Here is a 21,395-nt window from a genome sequence, read left to right on the forward strand (position 1 = left end):
TGCTGCACTGGACCAGGACCCTGCACCAAACTGGGACCCTGCACCAAACCGGGACCCTGCACCAAACTGGGACCCTACACCAAACCGGGACCCTGCTGCACCAAACTGGGACCCTGCACCAAGCCGGGACCCTGCTGCACTGGACCGGGACCCTGCACCAAACCGGGACCCTGCTGCACTGGACCGGGACCCTGCACCAAACTGGGACCCTGCTGCACCAAGCCAGGACCCTGCACCAAACCGGGACCCTGCACCAAACCGGGACCCTGCTGTACCAAGCCAGGACCCTGCACCAAACCGGGACCTTCTGCATCGAGCTGGGACCCCACTGCAGCAAGCCAGGACCCTGCGGCCAGCCAGGACCCCACTGCTCTGGGCTGGGACCCTACAGTGAACCGGGACCCTGCTGCAGTGAGCCAGGACCCTGCAGCGAGCTGGGACTCTGCTGCACCGGGCTGGGACCCTGCAACGAGCCAGGACCCCGCAGCAAACTGGGACCCCGCTGCACCGGGCTGAGACCCCGCTGCACCGCACTGCAATACCGCCGAGGCGCCAGATCTCGTGTGTATATCGGAGCGTGTCCGTTGCGTGGCGGTTTGTTTTGTAAGGACCTCCGGCCGGTGCGATCTGTCTTATTTAATTCCCCCCCCCGCCCCCCTCCACCGGCCCTTTCTTCCTCCAGCCCTTCCCCACCCCAACCCCGTTTCGCCAAGCGGAAAATAAACGGCAGCCCGGCCCCGCCATGCCGCTTGCCCCTTCGGGGCGCCGCGCTGGGCCGATGCTGGAGAAAGGAGGCGGAGGCCGCGGCGCGGGGACTCTGCCCACGGTTTAATGCACAGACACTCAAAGCACACGGCGCGGCACCGACGACAACACGACGGAGGGGAGGGCGGCCGGCGGCTCGGGGCGCGTTTCTGCTTTTTTTTGGGGGGGTTGGGGGGGGCACAACCTTCCCCCACCTCCAACCGCTGCCCCATCCCGGCCCCGTTTCCCTCCCCTCTTTGCACCAGAACAACAGAAACCCACCAGACGGAAGAGCCGTGCGCGGCGGCGGCGGGGGGGCCGCCCCGGCTCGCCCCCACCCCGCGCCTCCCCCCTCCCTAGGAAAATAAATACCCCGCCGCCGCCGGGGGGGGGGACGGGGGGGCAAAACACCACCCTCATTTCACATCATGCAACGTGTCCCCCCCCCAACCCCAACCCCCTCCCTCCCTCCCTCCCCCCGGCTCCGTTATGGCTTTCGCAGGATTTGGGCTGAGGACCGGCCCGGCTGGGGGGGGGTCCGGCCGCCGGCCCCCCCGGCGCCCCTAGGTCAGGGTGATGTAGGCTGACGCCTTCTCCTTCAGCTGCCGCAGACAGAGGTGGCAACTCCAGCTGCCTGCGGGGACAGCGGGGGGGTGAGCGGGCGCCGTGCCCCCCCCCGGCCCCATCCCCTTCCTCACCCCCCCCAGCACGCACCTTCGGGGGGCTCCGCCATGGGGGGGCTCAGGCAGTACATGTGGTAGCCGCGGTCGCAGTCGTCGCAGAAGAGCAGCTGGTCCTGGGGGGAGTATGGGGGGGGGGTCAGTGGGATTTTGGGGGGGGGGTTGCAAAAAGGTCGGGGTGGGGGGAAAGAGCTCACGTCGTTCTCGGAGGTGCCGCAGAGGCTGCAGGATTTGCACTCGATGCATTGCCACCGGTAGGTGCGCACGGCCGCCGTCATGTTCACCGTGAACTGCAAGCACGAGGGGTGGCCTGGGGGGGGTGATGGGGGTGGTCACTGGTGGGGGGGACACACAGACCCTCCCCAACTCCCCCCCCCAGCCTGCAGAGCCACCTGCCACCTTGCGCACACGCACGTGCATGCACCAGAGTGCAGCTGCATGCACAAACACGCACCCACCCACCCACACCCCAGCACCCTAAATACGCCCCCCTGCAAGAAAAAAGAAGAAAAGCAAAAACAGAACAAGGCCCGGCCCGGCCGGTACCGGATCGTCCGCAGTCGGCACAGGAGATGAGGTCCTCGGGGCAGCCGGTTTTCTTCGAGCCGCCTAGACAGAAATCACAATAACCGTTTGGTATGACCGTGCCGTCCGGTGCTTTCTTAGCTGTAAAACAGCAAGGAGACGCCGACATCAGGGGCAGGCAGTGGACACGGATCCCCCCCCCCTCAAAACCCCGACATCCCCCCCAAAAAACCTCGCCACCCCCTCAAAACCCCAACCACACGCCCACCGCCCTCTGCAGACCCCGAGGCCCTGAATGCCCCCTCCAGCTGCAAACGCCCCCCCTGATTGCTAACATGCCCCCCCCAGTTGCACCCCCCTGATTGCTATCATGTCTCCAATTGCTAATGCACCCTCGATTGCTAATGCACCCCCCCCAATTGCTAATGCAATGCTCCAATTACTATTATGCCCCCCAAGTGCTGCTGCACCCCCCCACAATTGCTAGTATGCCCAATTGCACCCTGATCGCTAACATGCCCCCTAATTGCTAATGCCCCCCCAACTGCTAATGCACCCCCCCTCATTGCTAATACCCCCCCACTGCTATCATGCCCCCCATTGCTAACATACTGCCCCCAAATTGCTAAAGTGCCCCCTTCCCACCCCCCCCACTATTGCACCCCATTGCTGATGCCCCCCCCATTGCTAACAACACCCATTGCTGCAATCACCCCCCGCAGTGCCCCATGGTGGTGGGAGGAGGGTGGGGGGGGGAAACAGCCTCATTTGGGGGCATTTTGCTCCCCACTGTGTGCCGGGTGTCAGAGCACACCGGCAGACGGGGGTTTCGGGGGGGGGATCAGGCAGCGCTGCCCCCCCGGAGGGCTGCAGCGGTGGCCGGGGGGGGCCCTGTGCACCCCAGGGAGTGAGCAGGGGGGTTACCTGTGTGTCTGCGCTGGTTTTCGGGAACCCAGTTCAACTCTTTGTAAAACTCTGGGGGGGGGAAGCAAGAAACAGGATGAAGCAATCCCCCCCCCCAGCCCCCCACATTGCCCGGGGAAGGGGCACAGCAGGACCCCCCCGGCCCCCCCCCCAGCAGGATGCAGTAACCCCAGCGTGCCAGGACCTCGAGACTCCCCCCTCCCGCCACACCGGGCTGGACCCAGGCGTCCGGGGGGGCCCCCTCCCCCCACCCCGGCGCACCCATCGTTCTTTGTGCCGCGGTGCCGTGCCAGCGCGCAGGTTGCCATGGAAACCAGCTGGTGATGGGGAGCCACCGTTGGGGGGGGGGAGCTGGGTCCCAATCCCCAGGAAGGGGCTGGGACCACCCCCCCCCCAGGGATGGGGCAGGGACCCAGGACCCCTGGGACCCCCAGGGACCCCCCCAGGATGGGGCAGGGATCCCCTGGAACCCCACCCGGGCAGGGCAGGGATCCTCCGGAGCAGGGCAGGGACCGTAGGGATGGGGCACAGACCCCTGGGACTCCCCAAGATAGGTCAGAGACCCCCAGGATGGGGCAGAGGGCGCAGGAATAGGGCAGAGACCCTTGGGAGGGGCTGGGAACCTGAGGAACCCCTCCAAGATGGGGCAGGGACCTCCTGGATGGGGCAGGGATCTCAAGGATGGGGCTGGGACCTCCAGGAACCCCTCCAAGATGGGGCAGGGACCTCCTGGGGACCTCCTTGATGGGGCAAGGATCTCAAGGGTGGGGCTGGGACCTCCAGGAACCCCTCCAAGATGGGGCAGGGACCTCCTGGGGACTTCCTGGATGGGGCAGAAATCTCAAAGATGGGACTGGGACCCCCAGAAACTCCCCCAAGATGGGGTAGAGACCCCCGGGGATGGGGCAGGGACCTCCCGCCGCGGCCCCGCTCAGCTCACGCTTGTGGTTGTTCTTGCGGTGGAAGGGCAGCGCGTGGCGCTCGGCGTTCTCCTCGCCCTCCTCCTCGGCCAGGTGTGTGTGCGTGTAGTGGTAGCTGAGCCCCGGGCGGTTCTTGTAGCGCTTCCCGCAGACTGGGGGCACGGGGCGGCTCAGAGGGGCCGGCAGCCCGCCCCCCCGGGGTGCCCCCGCCCGCCGCCCCCCGGCCCCGAGCCCTGCCGGACGCCTGGGCCCATCCCTGCAGCGCCGCGGTCCCATCTCTGTCCCTGTGCTGTCGAGTCCTGCCCGGACACCTGCGCCCATCCCTGCAGCGCCACGGTCCCATCTCTGTCCCTGTGCTGTCGAGTCCCGCCCGGACGCCTGGGCCCCCCAGCTGTACTCACTGTCGCACACGTAAGGTTTGTCCCGGTCCTCCAGCGTGGTGGCATCCTGTCTCTTCCGCATGCCCCCGATGCCATAGGCCTGGGGGGGGGACAGGGGTGAGTCCAGGGCGCGTAGCCCCCCGGGGCCCCCCGGGACCCCCAGGCCCCCCAGCGCCCACCTTGCTCTTGGCCTTGTTTTTCCGCCGCGGGGTGTCGTCCTCCAGCTCGTCCCCCTCCAGGTCGTGCGGGAACTCCCCCATCGGCTGCTTCTGCAAGAGCCCGGCTCAGGCATGGGCGCGCGGACACGTCGAGGGACGCACAGACGGACACGTGGACGGATGCACGGACATGCCAACGGACTCACGGACATGCAGACGGACTCACGGACAGATGCAGAGACACATGGATGGGTGCACAGACACGTGGATGGACACACGGGTGGATGCATGGACACGTGGATGGACTCATCGACAGCCAGACAGACTCATGGACACAGGGACGGACTCATGGACACGTGGATGGATGCATCGACACATGGACCAACAGACACACAGACAGACACACGGACATGTAAACGAACACACGGACACACAGACGGATTCATGGGCACATAGACAGACGCCTGGATGGATGCACAGACACACAGATCCCCGGACATGCAGGTGGACATGACGACGGACACACACCCCCACGGATGGACGCACAGGCACGCAGACGGACTCACGGACAGACAGGTTCACAGACACACGCATGCACACATGGACACATGGACACGCGCAGCTTCACAGACACACGGGCGGACGCATGGACACACAGACGCACAGACAGATGCACGGTCAAACACATGGATGGATGCACGGACAGACAGACGCCTGCACGGACAGACAGCCCGAGGCCCTCCCTGTGGGTCGGGGCTGGACAGGCAGAGGTGGGATGGAAGGAGGGACGACGGGGCAGGACGGACGGACGGACGGACGGGGCGCACCTGGCAGTCCAGCACCGCCTCCTCCTCCTTGAGCTCCGTCTTCTTGTCGCCGGGCTCGGCGCAGAGCAGGGCCTCCAGCACGGGCCCCTCGGGGAGCCCCCCCTCCTTCTTCAGGGGGGCTTCGCAGTCTGGGGGCACAGCGGGGGTCAGGGGGGCCGTGGGGGGCCGGGGCCGCCCGGGGCCGGGGCCCCCCCGCACTCACAGGGCCGCAGCCGCGGGTCCTCCAGGATGTTCAGCCTCCGCTTCTTACGCCAGCACCGCGCCGGGTAGGTGTAGATCTGCCCCGGGGCCAGGCCTGGGGGACCGGAGGGTCGCAACGGCCCCGGCCAGCCCCCCGGCCCCCACCCGGCCCCAGCCGGGGTGCAGGGCGGCACAACGTGGGGGCCCGGGGTGCAGGGCTGCGCGGCGGGGCATGCCCCGGGGGGGTGGCACATCCCAGGGGTGCACGGGGACAGGGTGCGTGGGGACGGGGTGCAGGGGGAGGTGGCCGGGGCTGCAGAGGGACGTGGCCATGGGTGCATGGGGACAGGGTGCATGGGGCAGGGCAGGGGGCACGGGGACGTGGTGCATGGGGACAGGGCGCATGGGGACACAGCCGGGATTCATGGGGGCACGGCAGGCGCAGGGGTCACCGCGAGGGTGCACGGGGACATGGCAGGGCACACGGGGACGGGGTGCAGGGGGCAGGGTGCACGGGGACGGGGTGCATGGGGACGGGGTGCAGGGGGAGGTGGCCGCGCGCGCGGGGGCACACGACGGGTGCACAGGGACAGGGTGCAGGGGGCAGGGTGCACGGGGACGTGGTGCACGGGGACGGGGTGCAGGGGGAGGTGGCCGCGCGTGCGGGGGCACACGACGGGTGCACAGGGACGGGGTGCAGGGGGCAGGGTGCACGGGGACGGGGTGCACGGGGAGGTGGCCGCGCACGCGGGGGCACACGACGGGGGTGCACGGGGACGGGGTGCACAGGGACGGGGTGCAGGGGGCAGGGTGCACGGGGACGGGGTGCAGGGGGAGGTGGCCGCGCGCACGGGGGCACACGACGGGTGCACAGGGACGGGGTGCAGGGGGCAGGGTGCACGGGGACGTGGTGCACGGGGACGGGGTGCAGGGGGAGGTGGCCGTGCGCGCGGGGGCACACGACGGGGGTGCACGGGGACGGGGTGCAGGGGGCAGGGTGCACGGGGACGGGGTGCAGGGGGAGGTGGCCGCGCGCGCGGGGGCACACGACGGGGGTGCACGGGGACGGGGTGCACAGGGACGGGGTGCAGGGGGCAGGGTGCACAGGGACGGGGTGCAGGGGGAGGTGGCCGCGCGCGCGGGGGCACACGACGGGTGCACAGGGACGGGGTGCAGGGGGCAGGGTGCACGGGGACGTGGTGCACGGGGACGGGGTGCAGGGGGAGGTGGCCGCGCGCGCGGGGGCACACGACGGGTGCACAGGGACGGGGTGCAGGGGGCAGGGTGCACGGGGACGGGGTGCAGGGGGAGGTGGCCGCGCGCGCGGGGGCACACGACGGGGGTGCACGGGGACGGGGTGCACAGGGACGGGGTGCAGGGGGCAGGGTGCACAGGGACGGGGTGCAGGGGGAGGTGGCCGCGCGCACGGGGGCACACGACGGGTGCACAGGGACGGGGTGCAGGGGGCAGGGTGCACGGGGACGTGGTGCACGGGGACGGGGTGCAGGGGGAGGTGGCCGCGTGCGCGGGGGCACACGACGGGTGCACAGGGACGGGGTGCAGGGGGCAGGGTGCACGGGGACGGGGTGCAGGGGGAGGTGGCCGTGCGCGCGGGGGCACACGACGGGGGTGCACAGGGACGGGGTGCACAGGGACGGGGTGCAGGGGGCAGGGTGCACAGGGACGGGGTGCAGGGGGAGGTGGCCGCGCGCACGGGGGCACACGACGGGTGCACAGGGACGGGGTGCAGGGGGCAGGGTGCACGGGGACGTGGTGCACGGGGACGGGGTGCAGGGGGAGGTGGCCGCGCGCACGGGGGCACACGACGGGGGTGCACGGGGACGGGGTGCAGGGTGCACGGGGACGTGGTGCACGGGGACGGGTGCGGGCGGACCGGGCGCGTGGGGGACGCGGCTGGGTCGCCCGGGGACACGACGGGCGCGGGGGGCGTCGCGAGGGCGCGGGGGGCGGCGGCGGGGCTCACCGGGCCCGCGGTGCGTCTTCTCCATCCAGATGTAGCAGTTGTTCTGGGCGACGCCGGTCTGGGAGTCGAGGAAGGGCAGGCGCATGCTGCGCTCGGCGCACAGCCGCGCATTGTAGCTGCGGCAGTGCTCGATGGCCTCCCGGTAGAAATCCTCCCCGAGGCTGCGCCGGCAGCGGGGTCAGGGCGCAGCCCGCACCCCCGCAGGGGCCCCGGCGTCCGGGCCCCCAGCCCCCCGGCGCCGGCTCCCCCACCCTCCGCGCCAGCCCGCTGCCCAGCTGCGGACCCCAAATCCCCCCCGGATCGGCCCCGCATCCAGGACGGGGGGACACGGACCCCCGCTGCGGACCCCAAATCCCCCCCCGGATCGGCCCCGCATCCAGGACGGGGGGACACGGACCCCCGCCCCGCCGCGGACCCCAAATCCCCCCCGGATCGGCCCCGCATCCAGGACGGGGGGACACGGACCCCCGCCCCGCTGCGGACCCCAAATCCCCCCCGGATCGGCCCCGCATCCAGGACGGGGGGACACGGACCCCCGCCGCGGACCCCAAATCCCCCCCGGATCGGCCCCGCATCCAGGACGGGGGGACACGGACCCCCGCCCCGGACCCCAAATCCCCCCCGGATCGGCCCCGCATCCAGGACGGGGGGACGCGGACCCCCGCCCCCCCCGCGCCCCCCGGGGGTCCCGGCCGGGAGGGGGGTGACAAGTGCGCGGCAGCAGGTGTCCGGCGGGGGGCGCCGACACCCGGACGCCTGGGTCCCTTCCCGCGGGGGGGGGGGGGGGGGGGGGTTGGAGCAGGGGGGCGGGGTTCGGGCCCGGACGCCTGGGTCCTCCTCGCCCGCAGCCGCCGGCGGCCACTGGGGTCGGGGCAGCCGGGACGCCGGGGCCCTCCCGGCACCGGGGCAGCGACCGGCTCCGCCGGCCCCGAGGGCACCTGCCCGGGGGTCCCTCCCCGCCGGCCCCCAGGGCACCTGCCCGGGGGTCCCTCCCCGCCGGGACCGGAGGGTCCCTCCCGGCCGGTGCCGGTGCCGGTGCCGGTGCCGCCGGTGGGAGCCGCCCCCGGCCGGGGCGCAGCGGCGGCGGCGGAGCGGGAGGCGGGGGGGGGGGGGCAACGGGGAGGGGGGGCCGGCGCGGGCCGGGGGGGGCCGAACCGGGCCGGCACTCACCATTTGAGGGGCTTGTGCAGCGCCGTGGCCATTTTGCGCCGCCGGGGCCGCTCCGCCGCTCGGGCACGGGGAGGGGGCGGCGGGGTTCAGCCCCCGTTTCCCCCCCGCTCCCCCCGCTGCCCCCTCCCCGCCCGGCCCCCCCCGCCCGCCCGCCGGGCAGGGTCCCGCAGCGCCCCCCCACCCCGCCGCCACCCCGCGCCCCCCCCCCCGGGTCCCCGCCGGCACCGGGAGGGCGGCGGGGGGGGGGGGGCGCATGGGACTACATATCCCGGCATGCCGCACCCCACGGCCCGCCCCCCGCCGGCCCCCATTGGCTGAGGGGGCTGCCAGTCACGGCGGGGGCGGGGCAAGATGTTGGTGGAGGGGGGGGGCTGCTGTTGGGGGTCGTGGGTCCCTCCCCTTCCCCGCAGGGCTGCACCCAAACCGGGTCCCGCCCCCCCCCCCGGGTGCAGGGGACCCAGGCGTCCGGGGCTGCCAGGGATGCTGACCCCGCCCCCTTCCGGCGGGATCCCCCCCCCGCCGGCTTCATCCCCCCTCAGCGTCCCCCCGCGCGTCCCCTCCCGGCCACCCCCAGCAGCAGCCCGAGCGGGACCCCGCACACGGCTCGCACACGCCTTGCACACGCGCCCGACAGGCCACCCGCAGGCGGACCCGGCGGGTGTGCACACACGGCCTCGCGGGTGTGCGCACACCTTGACGGGCTGTGCACACGCTGCATCACAGGTGTGCGCACACCTCGATGTGTCATGCACACACGGCCTCGCGGGTGTGCGCACACCTTGACGGGCTGTGCACACGCTGCATCACAGGTGTGTGCACACCTCAATATGCCATGCACACACGGCCTCGCGGGTGTGCGCACACCTTGACGGGCTGTGCACACGCTGCATCACAGGTGTACGCACACCTCGATGTGTCATGCACACACGGCCTCGCGGGTGTGCGCACACCTTGACGGGCTGTGCACACGCTGCATCACAGGTGTACGCACACCTCGATGTGTCATGCATACACGGCCTCGCGGGTGTGCGCACACCTTGACGGGCTGTGCACACGCTGCACCGCGGGTGTGTGCATGCCTCAACAGGCTGTGCACACGCCACCTTGCATGTGCGCACGCACACACGCGCACACACACACGCGCGCACACACACACACACACGCGCACACACACACGCGCACGCGCCTCGATGGGCCTTGCACGTGTGGCCTCACGGGTGCACATGCACCCTGTGCACAGGCCGCTCCCGTGTGCACACACCCTGACACATCATCCACCTGTGCCCTCGTGTGTGCACACACCCCAACAGGTCACCGCATGCAGCCTTACCCACAAGCACACGCTGACGCGCAATGCACGTGTGTGTCTTTCCAACAGGTTACCCGCACACAACACCTGCACACGCATGCGCACACCCGGCTGGTGCACAGCCCCGCAGACGCACGGACACGCGCCTCACATCTCTGCCCCCAGCCCGCACGCCCTGGGCTTGACACGCGCCCCGGACACCAGACTCACTGTGCACCCCCAGACGCGCTGAGCACCCCCGGACACCCTGGGCATCCTGGACACCCAGATGCGCTGTGCACCCCCAGACACCCTGAGCACCCCAAACACCCAGCCTCGCTGTGCATCCCCAGATGCGCTGTGCACTCCCGGACACCCTGGGCATCCTGGACACCCCCAGACACCCTGTGCACCCCCAGACACGCTGGGCACCCCAAACACCCAGCCTCGCTGTGCACCCCCAGACACCCTGGGCATCCCCAGACACCTTGTGCATCCCAGGCACGCTGTGCACTCCAGACACCCCATGCACCCCCAGACACGCTGGGCACCCTGTACACCCCCTAGACACCTAACGTACCCCGAACACCCCAGGCTCGCTGTGCCCACACCCCAGACACCCCAGGCTTGCTGAGCATCCTTGTGCATCCCAGATAGCCTGTGCACCTTGGACAGCCGAGGCTCACTGTGCACCCCAGACACCTCATACACCCCAAACACCCCAGGCTCGCTGTGCAGCACTGTGCACCCCAGACACCCCAAACACCCCCGGGTCAGTGTGTATCCCCATGCTCCCCCAGACACCTCGTGCACCCCCGTGCACTCCAGACACCCCTAACTCGCTGCACATCCCTGTGCACCCCAGACACCCAGACATCCCGTTCTTCCCTTGCACCCCAGACATCCCATGCACCCCGGACACCCCCAACTCGCTGCGCATCCCCGTGCACCCCGGACACCACCAGCTCGCTGCGCATCCCTGTGCACCCCAGACACCCCAGACACCCCGTGCATCCCTGTGCACCCCGGACACCCCTGGCCCGCTGCACATCCCTGTGCACCCCAGACACCCCAGACACCCCGTGCATCCCTGTGCACCCCGGACACCCCTGGCTCGCTGCACATCCCTGTGCACCCCAGACATCCCAGACACCCTGTGCATCCCTGTGCACCCCGGACATCCCATGCACCCCGGACACCACCAGCTCGCTGCGCATCCCCGTGCACCCCAGACACCCCAGACACCCCGTGCATCCCTGTGCACCCCGGACACCCCTGGCCCGCTGCACATCCCTGTGCACCCCAGACACCCCAGACACCCTGTGCATCCCTGTGCACCCCGGACATCCCGTGCACCCCGTGCACCCCCGGCTCGTTGCACATCCCTGTGCACCCCGGACACCACCAGCTCGCTGCGCATCCCCGTGCACCCCGTGCACCCCCGGCTCGTTGCACATCCCTGTGCACCCCGGACATCCTTGTGCACCCCGGACACCCCCGACACCCTGTGCATCCCCGTGCACCGCGGACCCCCACTCCCCGGCTCGCTGCGCACCGCTGTGCACCGCGGCCAGCCCGTGCGCCCCGGGCCCCCCCCGGCCCCCCCGGCCCCGGCCGCGGCCGCGGCGCCGCACTCACGATTTCAGCGGGTTGTGGACGGCCGTGGCCATGCCCCCGGCGCGGCTGGGGCCGAGCAGCGCCCCGGCGCCTCGTTCATCCTCCGGGGCCGGGGCCGGGGCCGGGGCCGGTGCGGGCGGCCCCCAGCCCGCCCCGCGCGCCCCGGCAGCCTGGGAAATGTAGTCCCGGCGCCCCCCGCCCCCCGCCCCCCCCCCCCGCCGCCGCCGCCGCCGCCGCGCCCGGCACCCCGGGCACCCTGTGCACCCGACCCAGAGACCCCGGCGGGACCCTGCCTGCACCCAGAGACCCCGACGGGACCCCGACGGGACCCTGTCTGCACCCAAAGACCCTGGCCGGACCCCGACGGGACCCTGCCTGCACCCAGAGACCCCGGCGGGACCCCGATGGGACCCCCGACCTGGCTGGGACCCCGGCGGGACCCTGCCTGCACCCAGAGACCCCGGCGGGACCCCGATGGGACCCCCGACCTGGCTGGGACCCCGGCGGGACCCTGCCTGCACCCAGAGACCCCGACGGGACCCCGACGGGACCCCCGACCTGGCTGGGACCCCGGCGGGACCCTGTCTGCACCCAGAGACCCAGGCTGGGACCCCCGATGGGACCCTCCAACCCACCCAGCACCCTGGGCACCCTGTGCACCCGACCCAGAGACCCCGACGGGACCCCGATGGGACCCACAGACCTGGCTGGGACCCTGATGGGACCCTGCCTGCACCCAGAGACCCCAGCTGGGACCCCCAATGGGACCCTGCCCGCACCCATAGACCTGGCTGGGACCCGTAACGGGACCCATAGACCCCAGCCAGGAACCCGATGGGACCCTGCCTGCACCCATAGACCCAGCTGGGACCCCATTGGGACCCTGTCTGGACCCAGACACTCCGATGGGACCCACAGACCCGGCCGGGACCCTGACAGGACCCTGTTCGCACCCATAGACCCCAATGGGACCCCCGTTGGAACCCCATCTGGACTCAGAGACCCCAATGGGACCCCTGCCCGCACCCATAGACACCGGCCAGGAACCCAATGGGACCCATAGACCCCGATGGGACTTGGACGGGACCCTGCCCAGGCTCAGAGACCCCGACTGGGAATCTGGTGGGACCCTGTCCAGAGCCAGAGAGCCGGCCAGGAACCCAATGGGACCCTGTCTGGACCCATAGACCCTGGCTGGGGACCCACCGGGACCCACAGACCCAGCTGGGACCCTGCCTGGACACACAGAACCCAACCAGGATCCCCAATGGCACCCATAGACCCCACCAGGACCCCCGCTGGGACCCTGCCCAGACCCCACAGCAAACAGGGTGCTGGGTGGGGGAAGGTGGCGCAGCAGGGCCAAGCCCCCCCAGCCCCCCGACCCCCCTCTGGACTCCATCGCACGTGGGGAAACTGAGGCAGGACAAGGCCGGGGGGGGGGCTCGGCTCTGCCCCCTCCCCGCAGCCGCGGCCCCTTTAAGCACTGGCAGGGATCCCTGCAGGTTGCCACGGCAACTGCGAGTGATCCAGTTCCTTATGCAAGATAAGGCGATAAATATATATATATATATGTATGTATGTGCATGCATGTGTGTGTGCGTGTGCCCGCGCGTGTGCACGGCCCGGCGCGCAGCCGCGGCCCGCAGCGCGCCCCGGCCCCGGGTACGAAGCGGAGGAGCCTTTATTCTTAGTACTGTCGTTTCTGAGATACAAAAAATCTGGAAATAAAGATAGAAAATCCCGCGGCCCCCTCCCGCCGCGGGTACAATCGGAGCTGAGGTAACGGCGGGCGCGGAGACGCGGGGGCGGGACGGCGCCGTGCACCGGGGCCCCCCCCGCACCTTGCACCAGGGCCCCGTGCACGCCTTGCACAAGAGCCCTGTGCACCTTGCACGAGGGCCCCACGTGCATTGCACGAGGGCCTGCACCCGCCTTGCACACCCTGTGCCCTGGCCCTCCCCTGCCTCGCACACATCACACCAGAGCCCCCCCCGCACGCCTCGCACGGGGGCTTCACGCACCTGGACCCCTTGCACGCTGCGCCCCAGGGCCCCTGCCCGCCCCACCCCGGCACCCTGGTGCACCTTGCACGAGGGCGCCGTGGCCTGGGGCGGGGGCCAGCCGCCCCACGCTGGCTCCCCCCAGGCCCATGTGTGGGGCAGGGGCTGCGGTGGCACCGCGGGGGGAGAATGCCCACTTGGGGCAAAAATTGGCAGTAAAAGCAGCGCTGCTGGCTCTGACCGACGCGAGGGGGGGGGGGCGGAGAGCGCAGGGTCACCCCCCACCAGCTATAGTGGCCCCTCGAACTAAAAGGGGAATATATTTATATATATATTATATTAAATTAGAGGAAAATACAAAAATCTGCTTAAGTTAAAAAAAAAAAAAAAAAAAAAGCAAGAGGATTTGGAGAGGTGAGCGGGGCCCCCCCACCGCAGGGGTGCCCCCCGCTCTGCGGCTCTCCTTGGTCCCTTGTGTCCCCGGGGCTGAGGGCAGCCGAAGGGGGGCCATGGGGGGGCCCAGATCCCCCCCAAGCCTGGTCCTGCCTCCCTCCATCCCCCTCCGAACCCCACAGCCCACCCTGGGCCCTGCTGGGGGGCACCGGGACCCCCCTCGGCCTCACTAGAGGGCACTGGAGACCCCGGGACCCCCCCTACCTTGCTGGAGGGCATTGGGGACCCCTGGGGAACCCCCTGGTCCCTGCTGGGGGGCACTGGGACCCCCCCTGACCTCGCTGGAGGGCACTGGGGACCCCTGGGGAACCCCCTGGTCCCTGCTGGGGGGCACTGGGACCCCCCCGACCTCGCTGGAGGGCACTGGGGACCCCTGGGGAACCCCCTGGTCCCTGCTGGGGGCACTGGGGACCCATAGCCTCAGGGAGGGGTGGCACTGGGACCCTCCCCGACCTCACTGGAGGGCACTGGGGACCCCTGGGGAACTCCCTGGTCCCTGCTGGGGGTCACTGGGACCTCCCCAGCCTTGCTGGAGGGCACTGGGGACCCATAGCCTCAGGGAGGGGGGGCACCGGGACCCCCCAACCTGGCAGCGAGGAGCCCCCCGGCCCCCCGGCCCGCGCTCACAGCTCGATCTCGAAGGTTTTCTGCACGTCGTCGGCGAAGGGGTTGGGGGCTGGGGGGGGCTTGGACTCCAGGGCCGCCCACTGCACCTCGAAGGGGTCCGGGGGGGCGCGGGGGGCGGCGGGCGGGGGCCGGGCCCCCGGCAGCCCCGGGGCGAAGGGGCTGGCCTTGGCGGCCAGCTCGGCGGCGGGCAGGGGGGCCGCGGCGCAGAAGGCGTTGGCCACCATCTGCGAGGGGGTGATGCCCACCACCGGCACGGCCGGGGCCGCGAAGGGCAGCGCCGGCGGGTAGGTGCCCACGGGGACGAAGGCCGGGAGGAAGACGCCGGGGGGGGCTGTGGCGGGGGCTGCCTCGTAGCCCAGGGGGTAGGGGGGCACGGCGGGGGGCACGGCACCCGCTTGCTGCTGCTGCTGCTGCTGCGCCTTGGCCGTCTTGGAGACCTCCTCGAGCCACCGCTCGGCCTCCGAGGGGGTGCGGCGGTGGCCCGGCTGGAAGGGGGGGGCCCCCGCGGCCGCCCCCTCAGCCCAGGACATGGGGCCTGCAGGGAGGAGGAGGAGGGATGAAGGGCATGAGGTGGGGGGGGCTGCGAGTCGCGCGATGCACGACACCGCGGGGGGTTGGCATGGGGCTCTGCTGGCGGGGGCTGCTGGGGGGGCTGCTGGGGGGGCTGCTGGGGGAGATGTGGGCACCCCCCACGTTTGGGGGATGCAGGTGCCCCTAGCCTAGGAGAGGGATCTAGGTGCCCCTTTGCCAGGGGGGGATGGGGGTGCCGCCACGCACAGCGGTTCATGGGTGCCCCTATTCCCGGCGAGGGACGCAGGCACCCCCATGCAAGGGGGGGGATGCGGGGGCCCCGATGCATGGGGGGATTGGGATGTCCCCATGCAAGAGGGGGGATGCGGGGGCCCCGATGCACGGGGGGATTGGGATGCCCCCATGCAAGAGGGGGGATGCGGGGGCCCCGATGCACGGGGGGATTGGGATGCCCCCATGCAAGGGGGGGGATGCGGGGGCCCCGATGCACGGGGGGATTGGGATGTCCCCATGCAAGGAGGGGGGATGCGGGGGCCCCGATGCACGGGGGGATTGGGATGCCCCCATGCAAGGGGGGGGATGCGGGTGTCCCGATGCATGGGGGGGGACGCGGGCGCCTCCATGCATGGGGGAAGTGGGTGCCCCTATGCAAGGAGAGGGACGCGGGTGCCCCCGTGGACGGAGGAGGCCGGCCGGCCGGCTGGGGCGGGGGTACCTGCGAGACCCCCCTCTGCGGGGGGGGTGGCGGCGCCGTTGGGGGCCGCGATGCCGAAGGGGTCCCCGGGGGGGCAGGCGAAGGAGGCGTCGATCTGGCTGCAGAGGTCGTTGATCCCGTCGCTGTCGCCGGGGGGGCTCGACTCCAGCTCCAGCACTTGGCGGGGGGGAGACGGGACACGAAAAGGCGTCGGGGGACCCCGAAAACCTCAGCAGCCCCCAGAGGCAATACCCAGGGTGTCCCCCTGTCCCCCCCACCCCAGGGTGCCGCCACGCGCCCCCTAAACGCGGGGTCCCCCCCGCCCCCGGCCGCGAGCCCCTCACCGGCGCCGCGGGCCTGGAAGCTGTCCTTGCGCTGGAGGGTGGAGGGCAGCTCGTTGAGCCGGAGCGAGAGCTGCCGCTTGAAGGGCGAGTTTTTCTGGCTGAGGGCCGGGAAGCCGCGGAAGGAGCCCTGGCGCACGAGCTGCTCGAGGGGCGCGTGGCGCCGGGGGATGGCGTGCTGCGCGCCCCCCCCCGCCGCCCCCTCCGCCGGAGACGTGGCGGCCGGCGGCGGCGAGGCGCTGCCGGGCTGCGCCGGCGCGGGGGGCTCCGCCGGGGCCGGGGCCGGCGCGGGGGCCGCCTCGGCTGGCGGCAGAGGGGGGTTAGACCGGCCGCCCTTCCTCGCCCCCTCCTCGCCCTCCCGCCCCGTCCCAGGGCACCTCGCTTCTTGTCCTGCAGCTGGCGCATGACGCCCTGGCGCTGGGCCGGCTGCACGGCGCCCGGCGCCCGGAAGGAGCCCTCGCGGGCGAAGCTGGTGCGGGAGGTGTCGAAGGAGGCCGTGACGCCGCACTCCTTCTCCCGCCTCTGCTTGCGCTCCAGGCAGGCCGCGAAGGCGCAGCCCACGGCGTGGCTCAGCCGCTCGCCCTGCGGGGACGCGGCCGTCAGGGCGGCTGCGCGGGCCCCGGAGCATCGCACGCATCCGCCCCCGAGCGTCACGTGCAGCCATCCCCGCAGCAGCCCGCGCGCCCCACGGCGTCCTGCTTGCCCAGCCCTGGGGCATCCCGCGCACCCAGCCCTGGGGCATCCCGTGCACCCATTCCCGGCGCGTCCCATGCGAGCTGGGGCGTCCCGCGCACCCGGCCCCAGGGAGCCCTGCACAAGCTGGAGCATCCCATGCACTCTGCCCTGGTGTGTCCCGTGCACCCATTCCTGGTGCGTCCCATGGGAGCTGGGGCATCCCGTACACCCGGCCTCGGGGCATCCTGTGCACCCATTCCCGGTGCGTCCCATGGGAGCTGGGGCATCCCGTACACCCGGCCTCGGGGCATCCTGTGCACCCATTCCTGGTGCGTCCCATGGGAGCTGGGGCATCCCGTACACCCGGCCTCGGGGCATCCCGTGCACCCATTCCCGGTGCGTCCCATGGGAGCTGGGGCATCCCGTGCACCCATTCCTGGTGCGTCCCATGGGAGCTGGGGCATCCCGTACACCCGCCTCGGGGCATCCCGTGCACCCATTCCCGGTGCGTCCCATAGGAGCTGGGGCATCCCACGCACCCGGCCCCAGTGCATCCCACGCACAATTCCTGGTGTGTCCCATGGGAGCTGGGGCATCCTGCGCACCCGGCCCCGGGCAATCCGGCGTACCCATTCCCGGTGCGTCCCATGGGTGCTGGGGCATCCCGCATGCCCGACCCAGGGCATCACGAGCCGGCGCATCCTGCCCACCCGGCCCCAGCGCCCAGCACTCACGGAGTCCTTGAGGGCCAGGAAGCAGTGGCAGATCCAGCGGCGCGTGGTGCCATCCCGGCAGATGTAGGAGAAGGCCTTGTCAAAGTTGCGGTCGGGGGCACAGAACGAGACCTTCTCGATGGTCTGGTCGACGAGGAGGTCCTGGGCGAGGAGGGGGACGCGTGAGCCGGGGCCGGCTCCCGCCGCGCCGCCCTGGCTGGGGACACCCAGGGCACCCGCTCACCTTGGTCTTGTCGTCCACCACGCGGAGCCCGTCCGCCGACACCCACAGCACCGACTTCACGGCTTTGCGGCCGCTCTGCAACGAGCCGGCATCAGCAGGGCGCCGAGGGACCTGGCCCCGGCGGGATGGGAGAGCAACCCGTGGGAGAGGGACAGGCGTCGAGCCCCTTCCCGGGCGGCCTGGCGCTAAGTCCACCAGAAATCCGGCAGCGGTGGGGCCCCGCCGCGCGCCCGGCCCTCGCAGGGCACTCACCGCCTTGAGCTTCTTCACGGCCTCCTCGCACACGTGCATGCCCCGCGACTCGTCCACCTCCGCGTGCCCCAGGTACTGCAGAGCAGGGCGTCCGTCAGCACGGGCCGTGCCCCTGCCCCGAGCGCCCCGGCGGCCCCCTGCCCCGGCTGGTGCTTGGCCAGTGCACGAGGACCCACGTTGGGCAGCCGGTGCACGCCCCGTGCATAAGGACCTGCGTCAGGCAGCCGGTGCACACGCCATGCACGAGCACCTCACCCCGTGCACGAGGACCCACGCCAGCTGGCCGGTGCACGCCCCGTGCACGAGGACCCACGCTGGCTGGCCAACGCACACCCCGTGCACAAGGACCCACGCCGGGGGGGCGCCCGCGAACGCTGGCGCGGGCAGAGGCCGCCCCGGGCGCGCACGGCCGCCCCGCACGCTCACCCGCACGGGGAAGCTGCACTTGCCGCGCCGCACGGCCTCCTCGTCCGCCTGCCATTGGTGGGGCCGGCTGGCCTCCGGCACGTACGCCGGCTTCTTCCGACGCAGGCTCTGGCGCAGCTTGTTCATCGCTGACCCCGCAGGCCTGGGGGGGGGACAGGGGTTGGGGGGGTGAACAAGCCCCCCCTGCCCCACAGCAGGGCCAGGACGCCTGGGTTTCCCCCTTCCTCTATGGGGTGGGAAGGGTAAGAGGGTCTGACACCCCCCCCAGCCCCCACCCCAAGCAGGGACCAGGGTGGGGGCAACGGGGGGGCATCCCCTAGCTCTCCCCACCCAGGCAGGCTGAGCACCCATGGGTGGGCGCAGCAGCCTCTCCCAGTGATCAAAGCTGCACTGGGGACCGGGGGGGCCCCATCTCCTCCCGCTTTGATCTCGGCAGCTCCAGACTGAACTGGGCCATCGCAGGCTCCCCCCCCCCGGGTATATTTAGCCCAAGGAAGGGCCCCCCCCCATGCTGGCACAGCTCAGCGGGGACGCCGCGGCCCAGGGGACGTCGCGGGGGGCACATGGGACACCGCAGCCAGGGAAGGCAAACTGTGCCTGCGCCGCGCAGCGCTGGGAACGGGGCCGGGGGAGCGCCTGGCCCCCGGGCGCAGCCGCACTCCCCCCGGCTCCCGCTGCCAAACCCCCCCCCGGGCTCCGCGCCGGCAAACACCGGCCTCGGCGGTTGTTTCCTCAGCTGCTGCCCCGGCCCCACGCGGAGCGCCAGGCCGGGCGGGGGGCGGCCCCGTGCTGGGCGTCCCACGGCCCCCCAGCCCTCCCGGGGGCAGCTCCGCCGGCCCCTCGTCCGGCTCCGGGACACGCAGCGACGGGGGGCGGGCGCCCTGCGCGGGGAAACCGAGGCAGGCGCCGCGGCTGCTCCGTAGCAAAGGCTGGAAGAGGACCCAGGCGTCCTGGCCGCCGCCGCCGGGGCGGGGGCGCTTCGGGGGAATCGTGGCTCGTTAATGGACAGTAATATTTCCCGATCGTTTCCTGACTTCCTGCCTCGGCCTGGCCGGCTCGGCCACCCGCACGCTGCGAGCACGGGGGGCACCACCCAGGGCGGCCGCGGCCACCACCCCGCGCGCCCCGGGGGGCCGGGCTGCCGGGGACCCCGCAGCGGCACTGGGGTCGCCCCACCCCAAGGCCCCTCGCGCACCCAAGGCCTCGGTGCCGGCGGGATGCCGGTGCCGCCCCGGCCGCGGCGCTCGGGACGGCTCCTCTTCGCCTCCCGGAGCCGGGGAACCCGGGAGTCCTGCCGCTGTCGGGGCCCAGGCGTCCGGGCGCCCTCACCCCGCCGCAGCTGGGCAGGGAGGGGAGCCCGGCAGCGGCGTCACGCCGGGCGCCCCGGGGCGCTGCAGGGCCGCTCCCGTTATCTGCCTGCCCTGGGGCCGAACGCCCCCAAATCCCCCGGACGGGGGGCCCCGCACCCGGCGCCCAGCGAGGCGAAGGGGGCAAACCCGGCCCAGCCCGCAGCACCCGCCGCCGAGAGCTCGCGGGCAGGGGGTCCCGCCTGCCCTCCCCGGGGCGCAGGCAGGGCCCAGGCAGCGAGGGGTGGGGGCGTGCAGCCCGCTGCCCCCCGCCCCGCAGACCCCCCAGCCCCACCCGCCAGGGCCTCGCGGCCCGGCCGCGCCGCAGGTGGCCCCGGCTGCCCCGGGCCCCCACGGCCACGTGCCCCCCCCTCCCAGGGCCACGCTCATGGGGCACCGCATCCTGCTGCTCCTGGCCCCCCCAGGCCCCCCCAGGCCCAGCAGGGACACCCCACGGCCTCCTGCCAGGGACACGCATGTCAGCCCCACCCAGTGCCACACTCATGGGGTGCCACGTCCTGCTGCCCTGGCCCCCCCCAGGACGCCCCACGCGTCCCCCCCACCCAGGACCACGCGCGCGGGACGCCTCCCCCCCGCGCCCCGGCCCCACAGCCCCCTGCCAGGTCGCAGGATGCCTCCCCCCCTCCGTGGGGCCGGGCCTGCGGGCTGCGGACGCAGGACCCCACGCGTGTCCCCCCCCTCCCGGGGGGCCACGCTGCAGGGGGCTGCCGAGAGCAGCGCACCGTGGGGGGGGGGGGCCGAGGGGCAGCAGGGCCCGGCCCGGCAGCAGCCCCCACCCCTGACTAAGCACCGGGGGAGCCGCCGCGGGGGGGGGGGGCAGCCATGGCCGGGGGCAGCAACAGCAGCCGCAGCTGGCGGGGGGGAGCAGCTGCCCCGGGGCCCCCTCCGCGCCCGGACGGGGTTGGGGGGACACACACACACGGCTGCCGCTGCGACCCCCCCGGGGGAGATGCAGCCGCCCCGGTGTCCCCAGGGTGGGGGCCCAGCCGCCCCCGGAGCCCGGAACCGGGGGAAGCGGGGTGGGGGGGGCCGGTGCCCCCGGCCTTACCCCGCCGCAGCGCCGAGGCTCCGCTCCGCTCCGGCAGGACCCGCCGCCGCCCCCGGTCCCGGCGCCCCCCCCCCCCCCACCCCGGGCCGGGCTGTGGCTACAATGTTGCACGCACGCGCCTTCCGCTTCCCGCCCGCGGCCACGCCCCCCTCATGCATATGCAAACGAGGTGTTCCCCCCCCCCCCCCCCCGCGGCGGCTCCCCCAGCCCGCCGTGGCGCGGGGGCGGGCGCACCGCAGCGGTATGCAAATATCCTCCTTGGCCCCGCCCGCCCCGAGGCCACGCCCACTCCACCGCCCCATTCGCCCCAACGCGTGAATATGCAAATGAGACGCCCCCGTCACCGCCCCCCCATTGGGAGGGGCGCAGGCGAGACCACCACAGCCCCGCCTCCATTGGCGCGAGGGCTCATGAATATGCAAATTAGATCGTACCTGATCACGCCCACTCATTTAGATGGAGGCCCCGCCTCCTCCATCTGGTTCCCTCATACACGCAGCTGGGTTGTCCCCCCCCAACGCCAAATCCCCCCGCCCCACCAGCCTGCCCCAAATCACGGACCTCCCGCCCCAAAACTGAGCCCCCACAACCAGCCTGCCCGCCCGCCCCAAAACACAGACCTCC

General features: G+C 72.3%; 2 protein-coding genes across 7 annotated transcripts; both read right to left on the reverse strand.

Annotated features, from left to right (window-relative positions):
* Nucleotides 1-1,227: 1,227 nt before the first annotated feature.
* DPF1 (double PHD fingers 1) lies at nucleotides 1,228-11,538 on the reverse strand. Of its 4 annotated transcripts, none has more exons than XM_068910308.1 (12): nucleotides 11,419-11,538; nucleotides 7,323-7,483; nucleotides 5,361-5,453; nucleotides 5,159-5,286; nucleotides 4,353-4,442; nucleotides 4,195-4,273; nucleotides 3,814-3,945; nucleotides 2,874-2,924; nucleotides 1,971-2,033; nucleotides 1,622-1,734; nucleotides 1,459-1,540; nucleotides 1,228-1,378 (listed from the first exon to the last, which is right to left on the reverse strand). In XM_068910308.1, the coding sequence occupies exons 1-12, from the start codon at nucleotides 11,448-11,450 to the stop codon at nucleotides 1,308-1,310; spliced, it is 1,095 nt and encodes a 364-aa protein (XP_068766409.1). In that variant the 5' UTR covers nucleotides 11,451-11,538; the 3' UTR covers nucleotides 1,228-1,307. The 4 variants fall into 4 exon arrangements, with proteins under 4 accessions (XP_068766409.1, XP_068766408.1, XP_068766406.1 ...); XM_068910307.1 differs by having other exon boundaries at nucleotides 1,971-2,090; XM_068910305.1 differs by having other exon boundaries at nucleotides 1,459-1,734; nucleotides 1,971-2,090.
* Nucleotides 11,539-13,063: 1,525 nt separating this feature from the next.
* NUMBL (NUMB like endocytic adaptor protein) lies at nucleotides 13,064-20,897 on the reverse strand. 3 transcript variants are annotated; one of them, XR_011134941.1, is made up of 10 exons: nucleotides 20,772-20,897; nucleotides 18,357-18,498; nucleotides 17,931-18,005; nucleotides 17,679-17,789; nucleotides 17,456-17,596; nucleotides 16,424-16,628; nucleotides 16,050-16,349; nucleotides 15,727-15,882; nucleotides 14,203-15,015; nucleotides 13,064-14,130 (listed from the first exon to the last, which is right to left on the reverse strand). XR_011134941.1 is itself a non-coding variant. In XM_068910276.1 (9 exons), exons 2-9 carry the CDS (start codon nucleotides 18,480-18,482, stop codon nucleotides 14,477-14,479), a joined length of 1,617 nt encoding a protein of 538 aa, XP_068766377.1. In that variant the 5' UTR covers nucleotides 18,483-18,498; nucleotides 20,772-20,897; the 3' UTR covers nucleotides 13,064-14,476. The 3 variants fall into 3 exon arrangements, 2 of the variants coding, with proteins under 2 accessions (XP_068766377.1, XP_068766376.1); XM_068910276.1 differs by having other exon boundaries at nucleotides 13,064-15,015; nucleotides 17,679-17,753; XM_068910275.1 differs by having other exon boundaries at nucleotides 13,064-15,015.
* Nucleotides 20,898-21,395: the final 498 nt, after the last annotated feature.

This window comes from Struthio camelus, chromosome 16 (genome assembly GCF_040807025.1).
Source record: "Struthio camelus isolate bStrCam1 chromosome 16, bStrCam1.hap1, whole genome shotgun sequence".
NCBI classification, from domain to species: Eukaryota; Metazoa; Chordata; class Aves; order Struthioniformes; family Struthionidae; genus Struthio; species Struthio camelus.